This window comes from Euleptes europaea, chromosome 6 (genome assembly GCF_029931775.1).
Source record: "Euleptes europaea isolate rEulEur1 chromosome 6, rEulEur1.hap1, whole genome shotgun sequence".
Classification (NCBI taxonomy): Eukaryota; Metazoa; Chordata; class Lepidosauria; order Squamata; family Sphaerodactylidae; genus Euleptes; species Euleptes europaea.
The window spans coordinates 49997605-50018448 of record NC_079317.1 but is presented as its reverse complement, the minus strand read 5'-3'; the positions used below and the strand labels follow the sequence as shown (position 1 = coordinate 50018448).

The 20844-nt window shown below is 41.5% G+C and overlaps 1 protein-coding gene across 1 annotated transcript; it reads left to right on the top strand.

Annotated features, from left to right (window-relative positions):
- The first annotated feature begins 5753 nt into the window (after positions 1–5753).
- LOC130479474 (prolactin-releasing peptide receptor-like) lies at positions 5754–6875 on the top strand. The gene has a single exon (XM_056851874.1). It carries the CDS (start codon positions 5754–5756, stop codon positions 6873–6875), a length of 1122 nt encoding a protein of 373 aa, XP_056707852.1.
- Positions 6876–20844: the final 13969 nt, after the last annotated feature.

Below are 20844 nucleotides of genomic sequence, written 5' to 3'. Positions count from 1 at the left end.
ATACTAGCCATGCTGCATACCTGTTCTCTCTAGTATCAGAGACGCATGCCTATTGTTTTGGGTGTGGTGGAACACAGGCAGGATGGTGCTGCTGCACTCGTCTTGTTTGTGGCTTCCTAGAGGCACCTGGTTGGCCACTGTGTGAACAGACTGCTGGACTTGATGGGCCTTGGTCTGATCCAGCAGGGCCTTTCTTATGTTCTTATGGAACTAAAAATGCTGCTAACAAAAGAAGCCTTCTTTAGAATCGGCAGCCTGTCATATTACCACCTCTAAAAGTCCTTACCACATGCCTCATTGCCCCTGCACTCTTCTCCTTCTCCTCTTTCCGCCATCATCCTATACAGCTCAGATCTTGCCTTGATTGAAGCTGAATGACTAAGGAGCATCACTCATTTGAGGAGAGTAAAAAATACCAAAGTGTAAATTAATTTCTAGGGAACCACCTCCTTCTCTCTGGAATCTCTGGAATTATTTTGAACAACTTCAAAGCTGCCAACTAGAGATGTTAGCCTTGAGCATACTCACACAGCAGCAGACTCTCTGTCCATCTCTCTTATACATGAAAAGTGATATGGAAAACCAAATAGCTGATAATAATGTTAGGACCTGATGCCAAGTGGGAACTAGAATGGGGTACAGTGAGTTTTATGGTAGAGGATGCAGATCAGCCTAGGGCAGGCTGGCCACGTGGGAAAGAGTCTTACATTCTGCATGAAAACTACTGTTACTTCTCTGTTTGTCTGAACCTGCCCAGCAGATACCCTTTTGCATGTGCCCTCAATTTCTGAGATAAGTTTGGGTAAGTATGAGAGACAGGGCCATTTCTGGTACCTCACTCTGTGGAACCCTGGTCCCCACGTTGGTTCTCCTGGCTTGTTTCAGTGGCCAGGCAAAAACATGAGCTTTGTGTGTGTGTTTGCGGCTGCCCCTTGTAGCCTTTGCATGATGGATATTTTCCACCCCCTGTGGTATTGCTCCTTTTATTGATTCTTAATCATTCTTTTTGCTCCTTGTTGATTTGTTTCAGCTTTGAGAAGGGATTGTTGAAGAGATTTAAGAATTTTAATTGCTGGGATTAATGGTCTTTGGGGGGGGTATCTTGTTTGGGTTTTTAATTAGTTTCAGAGGGTAGCCGTATTGGTCTGCAGTAGAAGAGCTAGATTTGAGTTCATCAGCACCTTAGAGACCAACAAGATTTTCAGGGTATAAGCTTCTGAGACTCAAAGTGCCTTTTGTCAGATAGGACTAAGGGAGCTTTGACTCTTGAAAGCTCCTACCCCAAAACACCTAAGCGCTTTTAACAGAGACTTGCCCATTAAATTAAATAGTGGTTTCTCCAGCTCCACAAAATATCTGCAGGGGGTGAATGGCTTTACTACTTGTCCGCAGCGTGAGTCTTTTTGGAGGAAGCAAGGGCAGTTTATGAACAAAAGGCATAAAAATACAAACAAATCCAGCAAATGTATCATTAGGGAGATGAAAGCAGAATGACAAACAAATGAATTTTATTGTTCATAGTATAAAGTTGTGCACCTGCTCTATATGTAGCAGGTAAGTTCATGAATGTCAAAGTCTGAACAATATATAATTGCCCAGCACAAAAGACAGTTCTGTATTCACATAGTAGCATATGAAGAAATCTGTCAGTCCAGAAGAATTTGCTTTGGTGCTGTCCTTTGTTGTTAACTTTCTTTAATGAGAAAGAAACCTGAATGGGAAATAACAAATCTTAGATAGTCAAGTTCCAGTTAGGCCTCGTTGGGCTGTGAGGTGCCCCTGCTGCCTTCCTTCAATGCATTGGATTTAGCCATTATACAAGGCAGAGGTCTCCAACTTTGTTGAACCTGAAGGCACTTCTAGAATTTTTAGACAAAGCACAAGAAAATGGCTGCCATAGTGGCTAAATCCCATGTTGGGAGGCTGCAAAAATGTTAGATGGTTCACCGTAAAAGTCTTCCTACGCTGCCCATAGCTGTTTCCAAATGAATGCTTGCCGTGGGCACAAAGGTTATGTTCCTGGACTCTTCTAAAGCACCTTCTGCTCCAGTGAAGTGGAGGAAAGCCAGGATTGGCTCATTACTTTGTGGGAGAAGTAAGTGGGCTCCAGGAAATACATCAGCAGGCAGCCCAGTGCCCAAGGACAGGTAGTCACGGGTCCCAGGTATCAGGACAGCCCACCTCTAATCCCTGAGACAGCTGCCATGCTACAGCAAGCTACACAAATCACTGCCAGCCCTCCTTACCTCTCTTTCTGTGCAGCGGTAATGGCAGCTATGAGCTCCCTGAAGGGACTGGGGCCTCCTTCCTCCCTTAACACACATGGTGATGGGTTTTTCCGCTTTGTCCCTTGCCAGGCAGCAGAGTAAGGAATGTTTCAATGGGGCCAGTTCCCAACATTGTTCTCACTGCTGCTGCTGGCAAGGAGGACAGGAGTGCAGGAAAAGAGTACAAGCAAGCCGTGGTAGGGACAGCAGCTTTTTCCATCTGCTATTTCCGCACCCTCACCGGTGCGAATGAACATGCACCAACAGCATTATTTATTTATTTAGCAATATATACATAGACCATCTCTCTAGCAACCTGCTCAAAGCAGCTAACAAAATAAAAATCCAATAATAAAATCATACCTACGAGTTACTGTCAATACTCTTTTGGGGGAGTCATTTGGGGGAGGGAGGGGGAGTTGTGCACCTCAAAAATGCTTGATTGGCATGACTTCAATTGAGGGGTTACATGAGATGAAGATGATATTCATGTGTTTATTATACATATTGCAAAACTCACTTTATAGAGGACATTAACAATATAGCCCTTTCATCAACTGAAAATGGAAGGTAGAGTTTGGGGAAATGTAGTGCTTCAATTTCATTCTTGCTAAGATTGCTCATGCTTTTGAATTCTGAAATTCTTGACATCAGCTTTCATGTGTGTATGTTTACAGAGGTCAGTGTGGACAGACACACACTTTGAGGAGGACAAAGTGGTTAATCCTAAGGCTTCGTGGAAAAGGTGGGTTTTGAGGAAGGGTTTGACCTGAAATAGAGATTGAGAGAGCGAGCACTCCAGTTCTGGAAAGGAGTTCTAGGCTTATAGGGCAGCAAGGCAAAAACTGGTAGGGTTGTTTTAAAGAGCAGGCGACCTTCCAGTGGGGTAGAGCTGCAGGAGTGAAAGTCATGGTCAGGGATATATCAGGACAGGGTGATAGAAGAATGGGTCCTGTTGTGGAGAAAAGCAGGATAAATGGCCTGATAAATGGAATAAATAAATGGAGGGGAAGGATATAGAAAGCGCTAAAACTCTTTGTAGGGAGGACCGGGTGAGCATGCTGCAGGAACTTGGCAGTCTTGGAACACTTGAACATGGAGCATCTGAACACAGAACAATTTAAAGAGAACCACTGTTGTAATAGCGGTTAAAGTGTTGCACTAGACTAGGTCATGAGAGACCAGGGTTCAAATCCCTAATTAGCCGTGAAGATCATTAGGTAACCTTTGGACAGTCATTCTTTCTCATCCTGACCTGCCTGAGATCATAAGAACATAAGAAAAGCCATGCTGGATCAGATCAAGGCCCATCAAGTCCAGCAGTCTGTTCACACAGTGGCCAACCATGTGCCTCTAGGAAGCCCACAAACAAGATGACTGCGGCAGCATTATCCTGCCTGTGTTCCACAGCACCTAATATAATAGGCATGCTCTTCTGATCCTGGAGAATGCATCATGACTAGAATCCATTTTTATTGGTAGCCATGAATAGCCCTATCCTCCATGAACAAGTCCACTCCCTTCTTAAAGTCAGAGTTGGCAGCCATCACCACATCCTGGGACAGGGAGTTCCACAATTTAACTATGCGTTGTGTGAAGAAATACTTCCTTTTATCAGTTTTGAATCCGTCACCCTCCAGCTTCAGCAGATGACCCTGTGTTCTAGTTTTGTAAGAGAGCGAGAAAAGCTTTTCCCTGTCCACTGTCTCCATACCAAGCATAATTTTATAGACCTCTGTCTTGTCTCCCCTTAACCGCCTTCTTTCCAAGCTAAACAGCCCTAAGCATTTTAACCGCTCCTCATAGGGCAGTTGCTCTAGCTCCCTTATCATTTTGGTTGCTCTTTTCTGCACCTTCTCAAGCTCTGCAGCATCCTTTTTTAGGTGTGGTGACCAGAACTGTACACAGCATTCCAAGTGTGGTCTCACCATAGATTTGTACAATGGCTGTATGATAGCAGCAGTTTTATTCTCTATTCCTTGTCTAATTATGGTGGGAATGGGAGGTAACATATGGGAGGTAACATGGTAAAAGTAACCTGGAAGAAAGGAGAATCATATAAATCACCCTGAGATCTTTGAAGGAAAGGTAAGATAAAAATAGATAGATTAAATGTAAGGGGGAACTGGTGAAATTGTAAGGACGAACAGAAACTGGTGAAATTGAAATATATTTTCAGCTTCCTGAATCTTTTATATGGATGCCTATATCGTTGGTAAACACAGGACACCATCAAATTAAAATTGTGCTGAATTAATTTGAGTTTGTTTTGCCTGCTCTCAATTATATAAGGTGCAGGTCTGTGAAATACCTATGCAAACTGCCTGGCGAACAAAATCGTCTTCTGAATGGCTGAAGAGAGATTAAAGTTATGAAAATTGACTGGGGAAGACAAGAAGATAAGGGTTGAAAGTGGTCAAAGAAGGAAGGGAAGACCATTAGCATTGTCATAGCACACCAGTACCGAGAACCATGATAAATGGGTTCTTGGGAGGCTAAAATGTCATGAAAGAAGATGTGAAAGGATCTACAATTTACATTAATGGGAGTAATTCTGCAATTCATTGTTCATATTTAAAAATTTAAAAGAACAGCTCTGTGCCCAGCATTGTTCAAGCATAAAATAGAAAACAAGTCTATATGTGAACCCAGATAGCAGTCTAAGATTAGACAAAGGCGAAGGTGGACAGCAGGAAGTGAACAAAATGAGAACCAGAAGTTAAGAACATATTTATAGTTGTAAATACTTATCAATCTTAAGGGAGAAAAGTTTATGGAAAAGTGATAGGGGGGAGGACATAAATGGTGTTGCAGAACATGATCTAGAAAAGAATGCCAAACAATAAAGGGGAACAGGGAAGAAAAGAAAAGTGCATTATAAAAAGTGCGATAATCTACAGGTATTAAAAAATACAGGATGGAGTTTGTAGGAGTTGTAAAAGCAAGAACAAGAGGTTTAGGTCTGCATAACAAGGCTCACTGCTGATATTCCTCTGTCGCCCTCTGTCTAACCCCTCCCAATTTGGTATCTGAAGAAGTGAGTTGTGACTCACGAAAGCTCATACCCTGCCATAAATTTTGTTAGTCTTTAAGGTACTACTGGACTCTTGCTTTTTTCTACTGTCTCTCAATTTGTTGATGTGGTACTATTTTGCTGAACCAGAAATTCCCATCCAGACAGTCTTCATTGTCGTGCTGCAGCAATGGTGAGAGCCAGTGTGGATAACCTTGGGCTAGTCACAGCTCCTAGAGCTTTCTCAGTCCCACCTACCTCACAAGGTATCTGTTGTGGGGAGGCCGGGAAGGGAATGTGATTGTAAGCTGGTTAGAGTCTTCCTTAAGTGGTAGAGAAAGTCAGCATATAAAAACCAACTCTTCTCCTTCTTCAATTCAGTGTTTTCTTCTAACCAACTTTCCTTTCTCTTTTTACAATTTTTTTAAAAAAAACAAAGATTACATAAAGCATCACCACAGCCAAACCCCAACATGGAGGCACACTATCAGCTTCCAAATGACTCCTGCTTGAATAGCTCCACTCCTGTTTTCAAGGGCCTGGACCTCCTCCTTGAACTGAAGCCCCTCTTCATCCCTCTCTACACCATCCTGGTGACAGTGGCCTGCACAGGGAATTTCCTCCTCATCTTTCTCATTGGTTTCACCAAAAAGTTGCATTGCACCACTAACTTCCTTATTGGGAACTTGGCAGCAGCTGACCTGGTTATGTGCATTTTCTGTGTCCCACTGACTGCCTCTTACGCATTCGAGGTTCGTGGATGGCTCTTTGGGATGTTCATGTGCTACTTTGTCACCCTCATGCAAGTGACCACGGTGTTTGTTTCTGTCCTGTCCCTCACGGCTATTGCTGTGGATCGTTATATTGTTGTTGCATATCCCATTCGCAAAAGGATACGATGCAAATCCTGTGCCTACATTGTGGCCTTCATTTGGTTGCTCTCCATTGGAATTTCTGTACCCACATCTATGCGCACCCATTATTTGGATCTCAACAGCATTGGCCAAGACATGATTATCTGTGAAGAATTTTGGAAGCACCAGGAGACAGAGAGGTTGATGTATTCTTGCCTAATGCTCCTCTTGTCATACATGCTCCCACTTTCTGCTGTTTCTATCTCTTACTGTGCCATTTCACACCTCCTCCGGAACAGAAACGTCCCAGGAGCTGCACACTACAACAAAGAGAAATGGACCCAAAAAAAGCAGAAGACTTTTCGGATCCTGATCATCTCAGTCATGTGTTTCGCTGTTTGCTGGCTACCTCTTCAGATGGTTAACCTGATCAGAGATATTGATGAAGATTTTGCAATCCTAGACAAGAGGTATGTGAATGTCATTCAAGTGTCTTGCCATGTGATTGCAATGAGCTCTGCCTGCTTCAATCCGTTCATCTACGCCTCCCTCCATGACAAGTTCCGACTCCACATTAGTAACTACTTTTATCATAAGAAGAGGTCAAGCATCATGTCCTGCAAGACTTCCCGGCTCAATACCTGCTCAACTTTGGCAGAGGTCCCTGTGGGTGTAACAGAGAAAATTGCTCTGCAAGGAAAGTTTCCTTTTAATGCAAACCCAGAAACTGCACAAATATGAACAGATCTGATCTACTGTTGCAGAGGGTATGCTGCAATCTTCTTTTGGAGTTTATTTCGTGTATAACACCTGCCCGGCCACTATATAGCCACAACATGGCATTCATTAAAAACACAAGTACACAAAAGCCCAGATCTGTAAAAGTGGCACTACAAAATGAAAGTCAGTGAATGAATCAGAAAAAGAAAAACATATGGGATTTCTGGTTGACCAAGCAACTAATATGAGAAATACAGCTGTTATAACATGCTTTGTAAAATTATTCAGTTAAAACTGTAGTCAGTTTAATTGATTCTGGTTAAATTTTATTCATGATGTTAATTTCATATCTGTTGATGTTGAAGGAATGCAAGATGCAATCTATGGATTTCACTCAAATCAATATTTGAACTTTCCACTGCCTTAGAAAGCAACACTTTGTTCTTATGAAAGATGCATTGTGATGGCTGAGCCAAAATTTCAAGGTTATAAGATCAATTGACACCACGATGTTGCACTTACATTCCAGATTCACAGTGCAGGGCCTCTTTTGATATCGCTTCTATATTGTTTGTAATGTAAACCTAGAACCCCTGTGCTTGAATGTCTTCTCAGGATTCCTCTACTTTGTTACTACCATGCCAGTAGTATAGATGGCCATATTTAGGGACGGTCTATATCTTTTCAGTAAGGGGCAAAGTAAGGTGGAATCCTATGTGTAGATTAGGACCATAGCTCATTACTGGCCTCTGAGATTTACTCAGCAGGTGTGAGCAGTGGTGTGGCACCTGTGTACACCTGCACGGGAAATGGCTGGCAACCAGTCTTCTGATTCTGAATTCAAAAAGTTCAAGCATTCAATTCAGTGCATGTTAAACATCACCGATATACTTATACCAGTGATTCTTACTGAAGAGATGGGAAAATCCACAAACGGCATAGTTTAGGAGTATCTTTAAAACCTTTTATTTTAATTTATGGATAAATTTGAATGAGTGTACCTTTCCTTACCAAAAAAAGCCTACTTTCATGAAATAAAAGAGAAGTCCAGTGGGCCCTTAATAACTAACAAACATTATTCCAGAATAAGCTTTTGGGAGCTAGAGCTCTCGCTTTCTCAGAGCTCAGGGGGTTTATGCTGGATTAAATTTTTGCTAGTCACTAAGGTGACACTGGACTCCTGTTTTATTTTGCCTGTACACAGTTACACAGCTACCCATCTGGAAATAGTTAGCGAAAGGAATAGTGAGAATGCATTTTTATATTATGATGCTTAATACAGTATTGCCCTGACCTGGATGGCGCAGGCGAGCCTGATCTCGTCAGATCTCAGAAGCTAAGCAGGGTCAGCCCTGGATAGTATTTGGATGGGAGACCACCAAGGAATACCAAGGTTGCTTTGTAGAGGAAGGCACTGGCAAACCACCTCTGTTAGTCTCTTGCCATGAAAACCCCAAAAAGGGGTCGCCATAAGTCGGCTGCGACTTGACGGCACTTTACACACACAATACAGTATTATAAAATAATTATGGTTTCAGTTTTGCTAGTGGGGAATTAAAATTGGCCAATGCATTTTCCTTGGCTTTAGAGTTTGAACAGTGCCATCCTAAGTAGAATTACACCCTTATAAGCCATGGATTCACAGTGCCATCCTAAGAACATATTCCTTCTGGGAGTAAACTCTATTGAAAAGACTTCAGTAGGATTCTGAGTAGACTGGCTTAGGACTGCTTTCTCGGAAGAAAGCAGCTCCGCTGAGGAAGGCACTGCAGTACTCTCAAACACAGCGCTCCATAACAAAGCTCCATATTTCAGAACAAAGAAACAGGAGTCTTGTGGCAGTTTAAAGATTAAAATATTTTTATTCTAAGATATGATTTCGAGGTCTATAACTCCATCACATGCATATAATGGGTTCTATACATAAGGCCACGGAGGAAAAATGTTGTAAAGCAAAGTGAAAATATGGGGAGATGTAAATGTGTACATTTAAAATGTAATGAAAGAAAGCACAGACAATTCACAATAACAGTGTCTAGCGATAAAGCAATCGCCTTAGTTTTGCTGAGCCAGCTGACACCTGTAATGGTTGATGAATCTTTGCAAAAAGGTGTCAGTGGGTGATTCCAGCAGGAAGCTGTTGTCAGAATTCAGATGCTGACTTGACACTATCAGGCTTGGGCTCAATAGGGACTAGGAGTGGGTAGCTCAGTATAAAAAGCAATTTCTCCCATGCAGAAGTTTATCCTGTTATGATGCTACTGCACTTCTTGTTTTACCAGCATGTCGCTTTCTTTCAGATTGGATCATTTCCTCATTTTGAGTGGATCTGGTCTTGAAATGGCTTTTGAGCAAGTGGCTCAGCACTACCTGTACATTCTGCCTCATTTCCAGCCAATCAAGACAGCTTCCTCCAGCACCACAAGGATTGCAGCTGGAGGTACTAAGCACTGCAATAGCAAGGAGCTCCTAGTGTACATTCTGCTAGAGGAGGGGGCAGGAATATGGGTGAGTGTGTAGCAAAAGGGAAGGGAGACAGAAGGCAAAATCTCAGCAGCTACAAAGATGACAATATTCCAGGAACTGTTTCCCTTACTGAAGTCCCAAGATTCCCCTCTCTCCTTTTGAGGCAGGGATATCCTGAATCCCTTTACTCTCCAGGATAATTCAGGGTCTCCAAATGTTTGAGAGATAAATGTGCATAATTTATGTTATGGGAAAACTGGATATTCCCAGCTTGATACACAGCAAAAGAAACACTCATACCCTTCAAAGCTCATTTTACCTTCAGCTCTGTTCTTCCTTTCCTCCTGCCTTTTTTTCTTTCTCTGAAATGGAAATCCAGGGTTCTCTGATTCCATCCTTGCACAACTTGTGACTCATCTAGCAGATGGCAGCCCAACAGCGACTGTCAAGAGACCGGTCCTTTTTGCCATCGCCTGTCAATTTAAACAATGGCTCAGGTTGAAGCCTAGGCAGGAAATAATGGGTGTGTGTCGCTCTAGCTTCAAAGAACTAGATAAAGGAGATGGGAGGCAACACAGGTGCCTATCAGACCATTAGGCCTAGCAGTTTCAAGATCACAAGAATCCATGATGATACATTTCATCTTGTTAGTGCCCGAACCCATGGATGAGAGAAGATGCTTGCTTAATTGGACCTAATGCAGCTGCAGTGTCCGGTCTAATTGGTAACTCATCTGATTGGTGAAGTCTCCTGATTAGCAACATACCTAACTGGTCAAGTTAAATCATTGCTATCCTTTTGATTGGTCAACTAGAATCATGCCAACATGGGTCATTGAGCATCATGGAAAGATCTTTCATGCTAGTTTAGCCCTTGGTCTGGATTACATCTAACTTTGGGACTCTTCTTGAATCTGGATGGGCTATACTGGCTGGAGCCCTTGTCCTGGACTTTGAAACTCTGTTGGACCCAGTCTTTCTGGGTAACATCTGGATCTTGAACCAATGCTTGTAAATATGCTTAGCTTGGGTATTTAGCATTATTATTTTATCCTCACTGTTCATTGCTCTTATTGTATATTCCTGCACATTCTTTTAATAAATCGCTTAATTATATTTTGTGGTGGTCTTGGGTTTTGGAGCTTCAGTCTGAATCCAGTGCTTTATAGGGCTTCTAAATGAAAAGTAAACTACAAAGAGAACAGACCTGGTAAACCCTGGAGATCTGAGTTCTGTGTTTTTCATTTGCCATTCTTTCTCTCTGATCTCTTTTTATAGTTACCGTACATTATTGTAACATTGGTGTGGTCCTGCCAGTTTCTTCCATGTTCTTTAGAAAGGGTTAGCAAACACTATGAGAAAAAAAATCTGGCTTTCTCACACACATATAAACTATTTCTGCTTAGCATACTGAACACTGGAATAACTTTCAGGAAGAGTTCCATATTGCTAGAAATGAGGGTTGCCAGCTCTGGGTTAGGAAATTCCTGGAGATTTAAGGGTGGAGCCTGGGAAGGGTGGGTTTCGGGGAGAGGAGGGACCCTCCGAAGGGTATAACACCATACAATCTGTCCTCCAAAGCATCAATTTTCTCCAGAGAAACTGATCACTTGTAATTCCAGGAGATCTCCAGGCCCCATTTATTTTAATTTATTTTATTCAATTTATACCCCACACTTCCCCAGCCACACCGGGCTCAGAGCAGCTTCCAGCAACAATACATTATGGTATAAATATACATAATATATAATTTTTTTTAAACGTACAATGTTAAACCACAAATCCTAATTTCACTTAACAGACGGCATTCAAATTACATACCTATTATATATTAGTAATCTCAATGGTGAGTTGGTTCACAGCAATGGTGAACAGTGGCCAACAATAACTCAGAACCAAAAGGTCCTCCGAAGGGTGAAAACGGAGAAAAAAAAGGAAAGGTGGGGAAGGGTAAGAAAGGGGAGGAAAGGGAAAGGAGGAAGAAAGGCCAGCTGGTCTACTTAATCGTTGCTGCCTCAACCATATGCCTGTTGGAATATCTCCATCTTCTAGGCCCTGGAGAACTGAGCTAAATCTAGAGGTTGGCAACCCTACCAGTGGAAATTGTCTTATGAAGATCTCACCACCACCATGATTTTAGGTGTTTCATGCCAATTAACCAAATAACCAATTAAATACATTTATACTTTATCAAAACTTTTGTATTGAATACATGAGAAAAGAATTCATCCCAATTCTTTGTTATAAGCGGTCCTGCTTAATATTTTGTTATTCATTCTCTATTATAACAATACTGCAGAACTCAAAAAGCAAACAAATGCAATTAACTGGCATTTACAGTGATTGGCCTTAACCCTTTAGTTGATTAATCTATTGATTAGAGAGATTAAAACTGTCAGAACTGATCTGAACAACACGATCTAGTCAGTTCAACTTTTAATGTTCCATTGATTTCAGCGGCTAGTTTAAGCAGCTCTCTCACTTAATTAGATTTTTGAGATTTGTATATGTGTAGGGGGCCAAACCCTAAGTCTTATTTAACATGAACACATCTAACTTGCCTTCCCCTCTGGCTTAATACGAGGTGAGAATTTTGCTGAAAATATCCATCTTTGCTTTTCTAAACTGGACCCTTGTTGAAGTAATGTTTCTTGGGTAAACATAATTTGCAGATTCTTATATCAGAAAAGTCTTATCCTTGTAGAACTTGGATGGCTGTACTTCAAATGCAGCTCATTGTGAAGAACTTGGACTATTCAGTTATATCATACATAGTGAGCTTCCTGTAAATTCTGATTGCAAATGTGGAACAGCTATCTCATGACTATGTTTTTAAAGGCCTTTGTATGTTTTAATGATGCTTTAGTGTGTATTATTGCCATTCACATACAACTGGCTGAAGCCAAGGAATGGCTTAAAGCAATGCCAATTAGGATGCTTGTGATTCATTTTACAATGGATGGATTCAAACTGCGTACAGATTTTACATCTATCACACTGGTGCACACATATTCTACATAATTCCCAAAGCTATACATGTTTTTATTCAATAGCCATTAAAAAGCCATATTGTGTAGCATTTCGGGTGGAATTTTTAAAGTGTAGAAACTTCCTCAGCAAAATGTATTTTTAGTATAGAACAAATGGTATCTTTCCTTTCACCACTTCCCCCAAACTAGGTCCTATTTTAGAAGCTCAACCCAACGTTGGTCCCAAATGGTACCTTTGTGGCAAAAAGGTTAATCTTACAGAATCAAAACCATCCCCTTAGGGCAGAAAAAAAGACTGAAGATTGGCCTGTCTTTTCAAGTGGTGAGCGTATAATATTAGAAGACTAGCAGTGAGAAGAAGCTGACCACACCATTAGGTCCTTCTATACAGAGCGATGTGGAAGACTCAAAAAAATACTCCCTACCAAAATGATACATGATGAAATGCAAAGAATATTGAAAATCAAATTTGTCCTAGATTCAAAAAATATGTTGTTAAATATTTTGCCAGACAATATGCCAAAATATATATGATGAATTATTTAAATATAGGGTGACAGTGGCAAGAGTGGAATATGCAAGAAAGTGGAAAGCAGAAGATTACCCAGATGTAACTGAATGGACAAATAAAGTAGCAGAATATGCAACTATGGCTAAATTAACATCTCTAGTGAATAATAGATCAACCTCTGATTTTTATAAACAATGGAAAGTATTTCTTGACTGATAACAGCACAGAAATGCCGCTCCTTGGATTCTGTTGGAGAAGAAAAAGCCCTGACAGTTTCCAAAGGAGAGGATAAAGCCCTGATTGAAAAATTTATGATGTTTGATGTTAAATGTTTCAGCCCCCAAACCAAACTGGTTTTGGCACTGAAATTGCTTCAGTTGCCGTGGTGGGGCTCCACACCAGGAAAGAAACAAGGGCAGTATTGCATGGTTGGTGCTATGGACCTCTCAATGACTTTTGATACCAGGGTATTATTCTGGCTCCAGACAACCACCTAAACTGATCTGTATATTTAGGGTTGCCAACTGCCAGGTTGGCTAATTCAGGTCCTGCTAATTCAACTGATCTCCAGCCAATAGAGATCAGATCACCTGGAGAAAAATGGCTGCTTTGGCAATTGAACTTTATGGCATGGAAGTCCCTCCCCTCCCCAAACCCAGCCCTCTTCAGGCTCTGCCCCCAAAATCTCCCACCGGTTGAGAAGAGGGACCTGGCAACCCTATATATATTAGAGGGTAACTGTGAGTAGCCTTGGCCAGCCAGCAGTCACAAAGATCCACTATCTGGGGATGTATCTTCCAGTGTGTTTTGGAACACAGGCAGCTCTATAAATCTCTGATGGAAGAACCAATTTAATGCTCTGGCACCCTAACAAGGACCCAGAAGAGTGCCCTGAGAAAATACTGTGGCCTACTTATAATGGTAGTGACTCTTAACATCCACAGTGACTGGAGCACCCATTTCTGTTTTGTTTTTTAAATTTAATTCACATTTATAAGTCACATTCACTATTGAAAGTGGGATACAAAAAGTCTAGATATCAAACAACATCACAAATTCTTTAAAACAACATACACAAACTAACAATAATTGAAACCCTCCATCAGTAAAACACAGGCTATCTGATTAAAATTCACAAGCAAATTAAAACAGCTACAGTTTGAAAGACTTTTAGCCAACAGTCTTCTTTTTAAAGTCCTCAATATAGGAACTAGACAAATCCTACTAGGAAGGGCTTTTCTGCCTGGAGGAACCCATGCTATTGACTCCTGACTCCTTGGGTGCATTCAGACATCATGACAATCTTCTGTTTATTTGTGATAGGCATTAACCTGGCTGGTTTGCTGTGCCTATATACTTCCACCCTTTGGTTGCCAACTCTAGCGTGGGAAATTCCTGGAGATTTGGGGGTCGTGCCAGGGGAGAGCAGAGAGCTCAGTAAGGGTGTGATGTCATCAACCAGTTCCCCAGGGGGACTAATCTCTGTAGTCTGGAGATTGGTCCTAATCCCAGGAGAATTCTAGGCCCCACCAGAAGGTTGGCGACTTTAGTATACAGTATAATTAAAGATCAGTATGGAAATACATTAACAGAGCAGGACAAAATAAAGAAAAGGTGGGAACAATACATTGAAGAATTATACAGAAGAGATCAAAGGATGAATTGGAAGCAATTTGATGGCACAACACACACACACACAATTGAATACTTCCTGGTTTGAGAAGACTCCAATCAAACTCCATTCCAAAAGCCAAATACGACATGGCTGTATTAAATGTACACCATCCTGTTTGAGTGCCAAAAGGAATAAAGTACAAAAATATTAAATGATAACATCCATCAATTCTTTGCCTGAGACTAGGGTAATCTCCTGGTTAAAACCTAATCCCTGATTATCGCTGCAGTAGTTCTGTCAAAATGCACTTTAAATGGTCTTACTGTGTACATGAGAAATTTGGTCCTAATCTATGTGATGAGAAGTCATAGAATCAAAAGAAGCAAGAACGAGCATTGAATCCAGTTTGCTGGCTGATGGCATGGCGATCTGCACATTAGTCTCCTTCATCAGTTTATGTACCCCAGCATACTGTGCCACAAGCAGAGAACAGGTAAAATGTAAAAAAAGCACTTATATAGTATAAAAGCAAAAAAAAAATCCTATCTGAGTGCATCACTGAGTGTATACAATGCAAATGCCTGCCTCTTACACAAACATTACTGCCATGTACATGTATTCATGGTACTGTGGCTAGCGTGTAGGACTGAGGAGTGGGGGACTGAGGTTCAGCCACCTACTGGTGACCTTGGGCATGTTGCGGTTTCATTTGTGGCTGCAAAAACAGGAAAAACAGATTCCTAATTCACAGAGTTGCTGGGAGGATTCCTTGGAAGTACAGGCAAGTTCCCTATCAGGGCTGGCTGTGCCTTTCTGATGTGAATCAAATAGGAGCTTCAGACTACTTTAAAGAAACTAGGGAGAAATGATTATGTAATGCCTGAAATCATATGTTATTGAAAATGTATTCTTTCACTGAAGAAATGTATTCATTCACTAAAAATGTATTGGAAACGTATTCTCTGATTTGAAATATATTCTTTGTAATCAATAAAGTATACTCTGCACTTATGAATATGCCATACTCAGTGTATAAGAGTTGGCATCTATGAGTAAAGTCACACCAAGCACATATATATGTTAAAGGCCTTGAGTATAAGAGGCCCAGCTTTGCTCGTTAGAAGCTAATTAGAAAATCCATAGAAGGCCCGAGTATGTTTTTATAAGCTGGCTCCCCACTCATAAGGGCCAGCTAGGAAAACTCCCTTAGTTAGCCTTGGCAGCTGCCAGGATCCAAGATAAGAAGAACTGCAGTAATTTAGGATCAAATAGAGAAGCGCCTGACCATGAGGATCTTCACTGCTCATTAGTGAGAATGAAATCACCACTTCTATGTAATGCCTCCGAATCTCTAATAGAGTATTCAAATCCTTAAATATCTATTATTGGTTCTATGTATTGACGCCATGTATTACGTCTTTGAACCTCCCATTACCAAAGATTATATCCGTGCTTGCACTCCTTTGATGTTTGTGTGAATTGTCCTGCGCATTTGGGGCAATTTTCACCCGGTGTGTATATTGGGCCTAATAAACAAACTGCTTTGAACTATCAACCTCCTATTGTGTTATTGTCATTGGGAATTGATACAATAATTCAGGCATATCAATTAGACAGTATCCTCTCTAGGATAAATAAAGCAAGAGCACAATCCTGAAGGGGAAGTAGATCTGTGGCAGCGACTGCCGCAGAGAAAAAAAGAGGGGTTTTTCCAGTTAAAATACTGAAATGGGGGGGATGCCCCATTGAATAAAGTGAGACTGGGCCATCAAAAAAGGTGGCGCAACCCCACCGCAGCTCAAGGGGGCATTCCTGGGGCAAACGGGGTTAGGAAGCTGCCCAAAGGCAGCTCCGCCTCAGGAACGCCCTCCCCATGCTGGCGCTGGCTTTCAAGATCATATGGGGTCGCAAATTTTGCAACATTAAAAGGTTTCTGAACCTTTTATCAGTAAATGTTTGATTTGTATACCTATTTTATATACCTACATACCTGGGGTCAAGAGTGGAAAAAGTTTAAGAAGCCCTGCTCTACATGATCTCATTCTTTCTTGTAACAACCTCATCAGGAAGATTACAAATGATCCCTTTTGCAGCCAAGAAGCAGAGAGATTGTGGCAGCATTCTGACATCATGACAAACTGCCTTTAAATTCCAGTTGTTAACTAACACAGCTTGTTGCTGGACTTGCACGCACCCCTTACTCCTCCCACTCCCTCCTTGCTTCATGTGTGGAGATTTATGGAGAACATTTTGGTTTACTCAAGCTCTAGTTCCCAACCATGTCTAAATGGAGGTGCTTCAGTGAACAGGTTCGGGCCACACAAACTGGGCTTCTGAGCTTTAGTTTAATACCCATTCAGCAATGGCAGAAACAAGACACAAAACCACTGACAAGAACTACCACGTTAATGCAAAGAAGAGCAGGCTTTTTCTGATGCTTGTGGGCTAGTCTGGAAGACAGTTGTCAACAATTTCATTCATTCGCTACAGCTGCTGCTTATTGAAATGTAAATTTCAAACTGGCCCAGTCTAATCACATGTGAAAAAATAAATTATAGCTTGTATATAACACTATGATTTCCAGTAATTAAAAGCTGAGCCTTGACAATAATACTCGAAACGGTCATTTCTCAATATAAAATTGTTGTTTTGATCTCTCTTCTGAGGGCTATAATCAGGCCTGTGTTATTCCAGTTTCACTGACTACTCTAGTGCAAAATTTGGCACTGCGAGAAGAATTCAGAACTCTGAAAATATTTGCTTTCTTTTTTTAAAAAACTGCAAGTTTTCTAGACCTTAAGGCTGAGAAGGTGGGCTCAAAAATGTGTAGCAATGAAAGTACCAAAGCCAGAGGGGCTTTCTAGTCTGAAGCAAGCTTTCCATTGGTTAGAAGAGGATCTTCTATGCCCTGTGGAATTCTCTGCCCCTCTCCCCTCTTCCCCTCTTCTGGGTCTTTTCAGCATAAGTACATCCACACGGAGCATTAAACATTAACTAACTCATCAACTTTAGCTCTATATTACTGGTGCTTTGCTGAGCTGGAGCATCTCCAGTCCAGGTTTTACTCATGTCTCTAGATAAGGCAGCTAGAGGAAGTGCTGTGAAGGACTCTAATATGTCATTTTTTAATTCTTGACTTATGCTGAACTACTGTAAGGGTCACAGTGGGGATCCTGGATTGGATACCCCTATGTGTAATTTAAATTTAAAAAGCAGTGGGGGGATTTGGATTGAAGCTACCATGTAGGGGGAGGAAGGTTTTAAACAATTTCCTTATATCCTGCTCCAAATGGAAACTGTTCCCCTCCCAGGTTCCTGTTTCTGATAGTAGGGAAAATGCAGGCACACACACATAATGTACTTATCGAAAAATCTGGTGCTTTTGGTGAGTACGTTTCCTCACATCCACTACTTTCTTGTTGTTAGTGTGAGGAATGCTAGAGAATGTTACAGAGAATAAAACAGAGGAACTCTCCACACAAATAATCTCCACAGACTATTCACATAAAGGCTTTTTATGCTCAGGTTGTTTCCATCGCAATCACCTTCCCTCACTGCTTCAGGGCTTCGTTTTCATTATGCATGTCTTTCCCTACCTTTAGAAGTCACTTTGCTCTCTCTCCGCATTTCCCCTGCATTTTCTGGATGCTGTTTCTGGTGGCATCCAGAAAACATGGGGAGAGAGCGAAGTGACTTCTAAAGGTTGGGAAAGACATGCGTAATGAAAATGAAGCCCTAGTCGGAAGTGGGGTGATCATCATGGAAACATGGAAACAACCTGTACATAAAAGGCCATAGATAACTTTCCTCAGAGACAGTTTCAAATACCTGTGTTATGGTAGAAATCCCATATCATATCATGGAACAAATCCAGTTTTGCTCTTTTAGTTCCGTTGTCTGCATTCTGTTATGTGCCTAAATATTTTCACTTTGGATCAGATCTTTCACCCTGTGTGCTACTGCAGATGAATTGTGTTGCCCAGCAACTCTGAACCCAGGCCATTAACTGGACGCCTAAAGTTGGGGTGCATACAAGATTACTTCATGTGGGTTGGGTATTCCTTAATACCCTTTAACCATTATATTGTATCTCTATCAGGTGGGTTTACAGGTGGTTAAATTCCAGTTACCACTAGCAATTGTGAGTACAAAGCATTGAGGAGGTAGTGTGTCTGTATGAATGATAACAGTGATAATCCGTACTATGAATGTACACAGCATAATAGCATAAACAAAAGTTAAAGATATATCTCAAGGGACTTACAATAAATATGGAGCTAAAGCACATTTTAGGAGTGAATTAGCAGAGTAAAATAAACACGGGCTTCTTCTGCATGCCCAGCTTACTCCTAATTTTCTCAGCTGTAGATATACTAGCATCAGATTCAGCTTTACTGGATCGTTCTGCATGTCCACTTTTTCTCCATACTAGTTTCTGGTGTGGTGTTTATTTTTTCTGCATATGGCCAAATAATCTGGAGTTTCAATGATGGAGAAGGACATGGACAAAGTCAAGAAGCACTTGGGACTGCAATACTTGTTTTTAATTATGGGGGTGGAGTTTTCTCTCAGTATAAATAATTTTTTGGGGAGTTTATAATGTCAATAGTCATCAGTGTAAATAGTTATTTTGGGGTACAGCTAGGTATCATTTTGTTTGTTGTTTGTTAATGTACTACTTATTCAATTAATAAAAATTGTTTTGCTTATTTCTGTGAAAGCTACACCTCAGAACCTTCGTTACTACCCTGGTAGGCCACCCTAAGCAATACATTATGAAGGCTGTAAAATGAAACAAAAACATACCGAAAATATTTGTGAACATGTTCATAACCTGTGTACATGCTATTTATAGATCCATGCAAGCCCTCAACACACACATGCTTATTTGGAGCGGGTAAATTTCCCTGGGATTCAGTGACACCTTGCATAGTTTCTCATGCTTTTACTCCATGTTTCCTAGATAGCAGGGTGTCACCAATGGTTTTTAGGGCATCAACAGCCACAAGTATTATTTCTGAGTTCCTGTCCTAGCATCCTTGAAAGCCTGGCAGTTTAGTCTTGTCTCCTCCACCATGAGATTATGATGCCGTTTCTCTTCTGCCATGATCATCTCGTGGCATTGTTCATCTGCCTCCATCATCTCCTCGTGGCGTTGAGAGGCACTCTGCTCCTCATGTTCACCCTGGCGTAACATCTAATGAGCAACATCTGTCAGCACAGAAACATGTCTCTTTCTGTTCTGAGCACCGGTTGAACGTCTAGCAGGCGACATCTCTGCCACTGGCAGCTCTTGCTGTGCCTCACCTGAAAGCAGAGTGTTTTCTATTTTTATTTCCTCTAAAATCAAGGCCACCAGCCCCCCCCATTGCAAACCATCACTGCGTGCCAATCCTGAACTGAATGTGCAAAAAACACTCCCTCTTTTGATGGCAGCCACAGCAGTTCTTTGGACGTGACCATACTGCATCATGTGCCACATTTGCAGTACACTGCTTAGGCATGTCGATGTTCTGTCTAATTTAAACCAGCACGATCTCCCCAAACCAGCACCCAGTCTGCTGACCTTGCTGACAGTACATTGAATAGGTGACGGCACACAGCTGGTCAAAAGACATGTTTTAACTATTGAAAAGGGAGCAGGTCATATTTTATACCTTCTATGCCAATAAAGGTTTGTTGTTGATGATGATGATGATATTTTATACCACAACTGTGACTAGCCCAAGGTCACCCGGCTGGCTTCACGTGGAAAAGTGGAAAATCAAACCCAGTTCTCCAGATTAGAGTCCACTTCTCTTAACCACTACACCACACTGGTATAGTGGAGAGGAGAAGGTGATGGAAGATTGGGCAAGGGCAGAGGAAATGGAGTGTGGTTGGAGGAAGAAATGTGAAAGCATTGTGAAAAAGTAAAGGGTTCAGTCTCTGCAACCATCACAGAATCATAGAGTTGGAAGGGACCACCAGGGTCATCTAGTCCAACCCCTTGCACAATTCAGGAAATTAACAACTACCTCCCCCCAACATCCCCAGTGACCCCAACCCTCGCCCCGCAATGCAGGATCCCACAATCAAAGCACTCCCGACAGATGGCCATCCAGCCTCTGCTTAAAGACCTCCAAAGATGGGGACTCCATCACCCTCCGAGGCAGTGCATTCCACCATCAAACAGCCCTCACCGTCAGAAAGTTCTTCCTAATGTTTAGGTGGAATCGCTTTTCTATTAGTTTAAATCCATTACTCCATGTCCTAGTCTCTGGAGCAACAGAGAGCAAGCTAGTTTCCTCATCAACATGACATCAGCAATTCTATATTCTTGAGTAAGGTTTCTCTTAGCGTTCTATCGCTAGTTACATTTACTGAAAAACTAAAAAGAACATGGGGGGCCAAGGGACCAAAGTGAGGA

Coding starts and splice junctions, on each gene's coding strand:
- LOC130479474 (XM_056851874.1), top strand. CDS start 5,754: ATGGAGGCACACTATCAGCTTCCAAATGACTCCTGCTTGAATAGCTCC.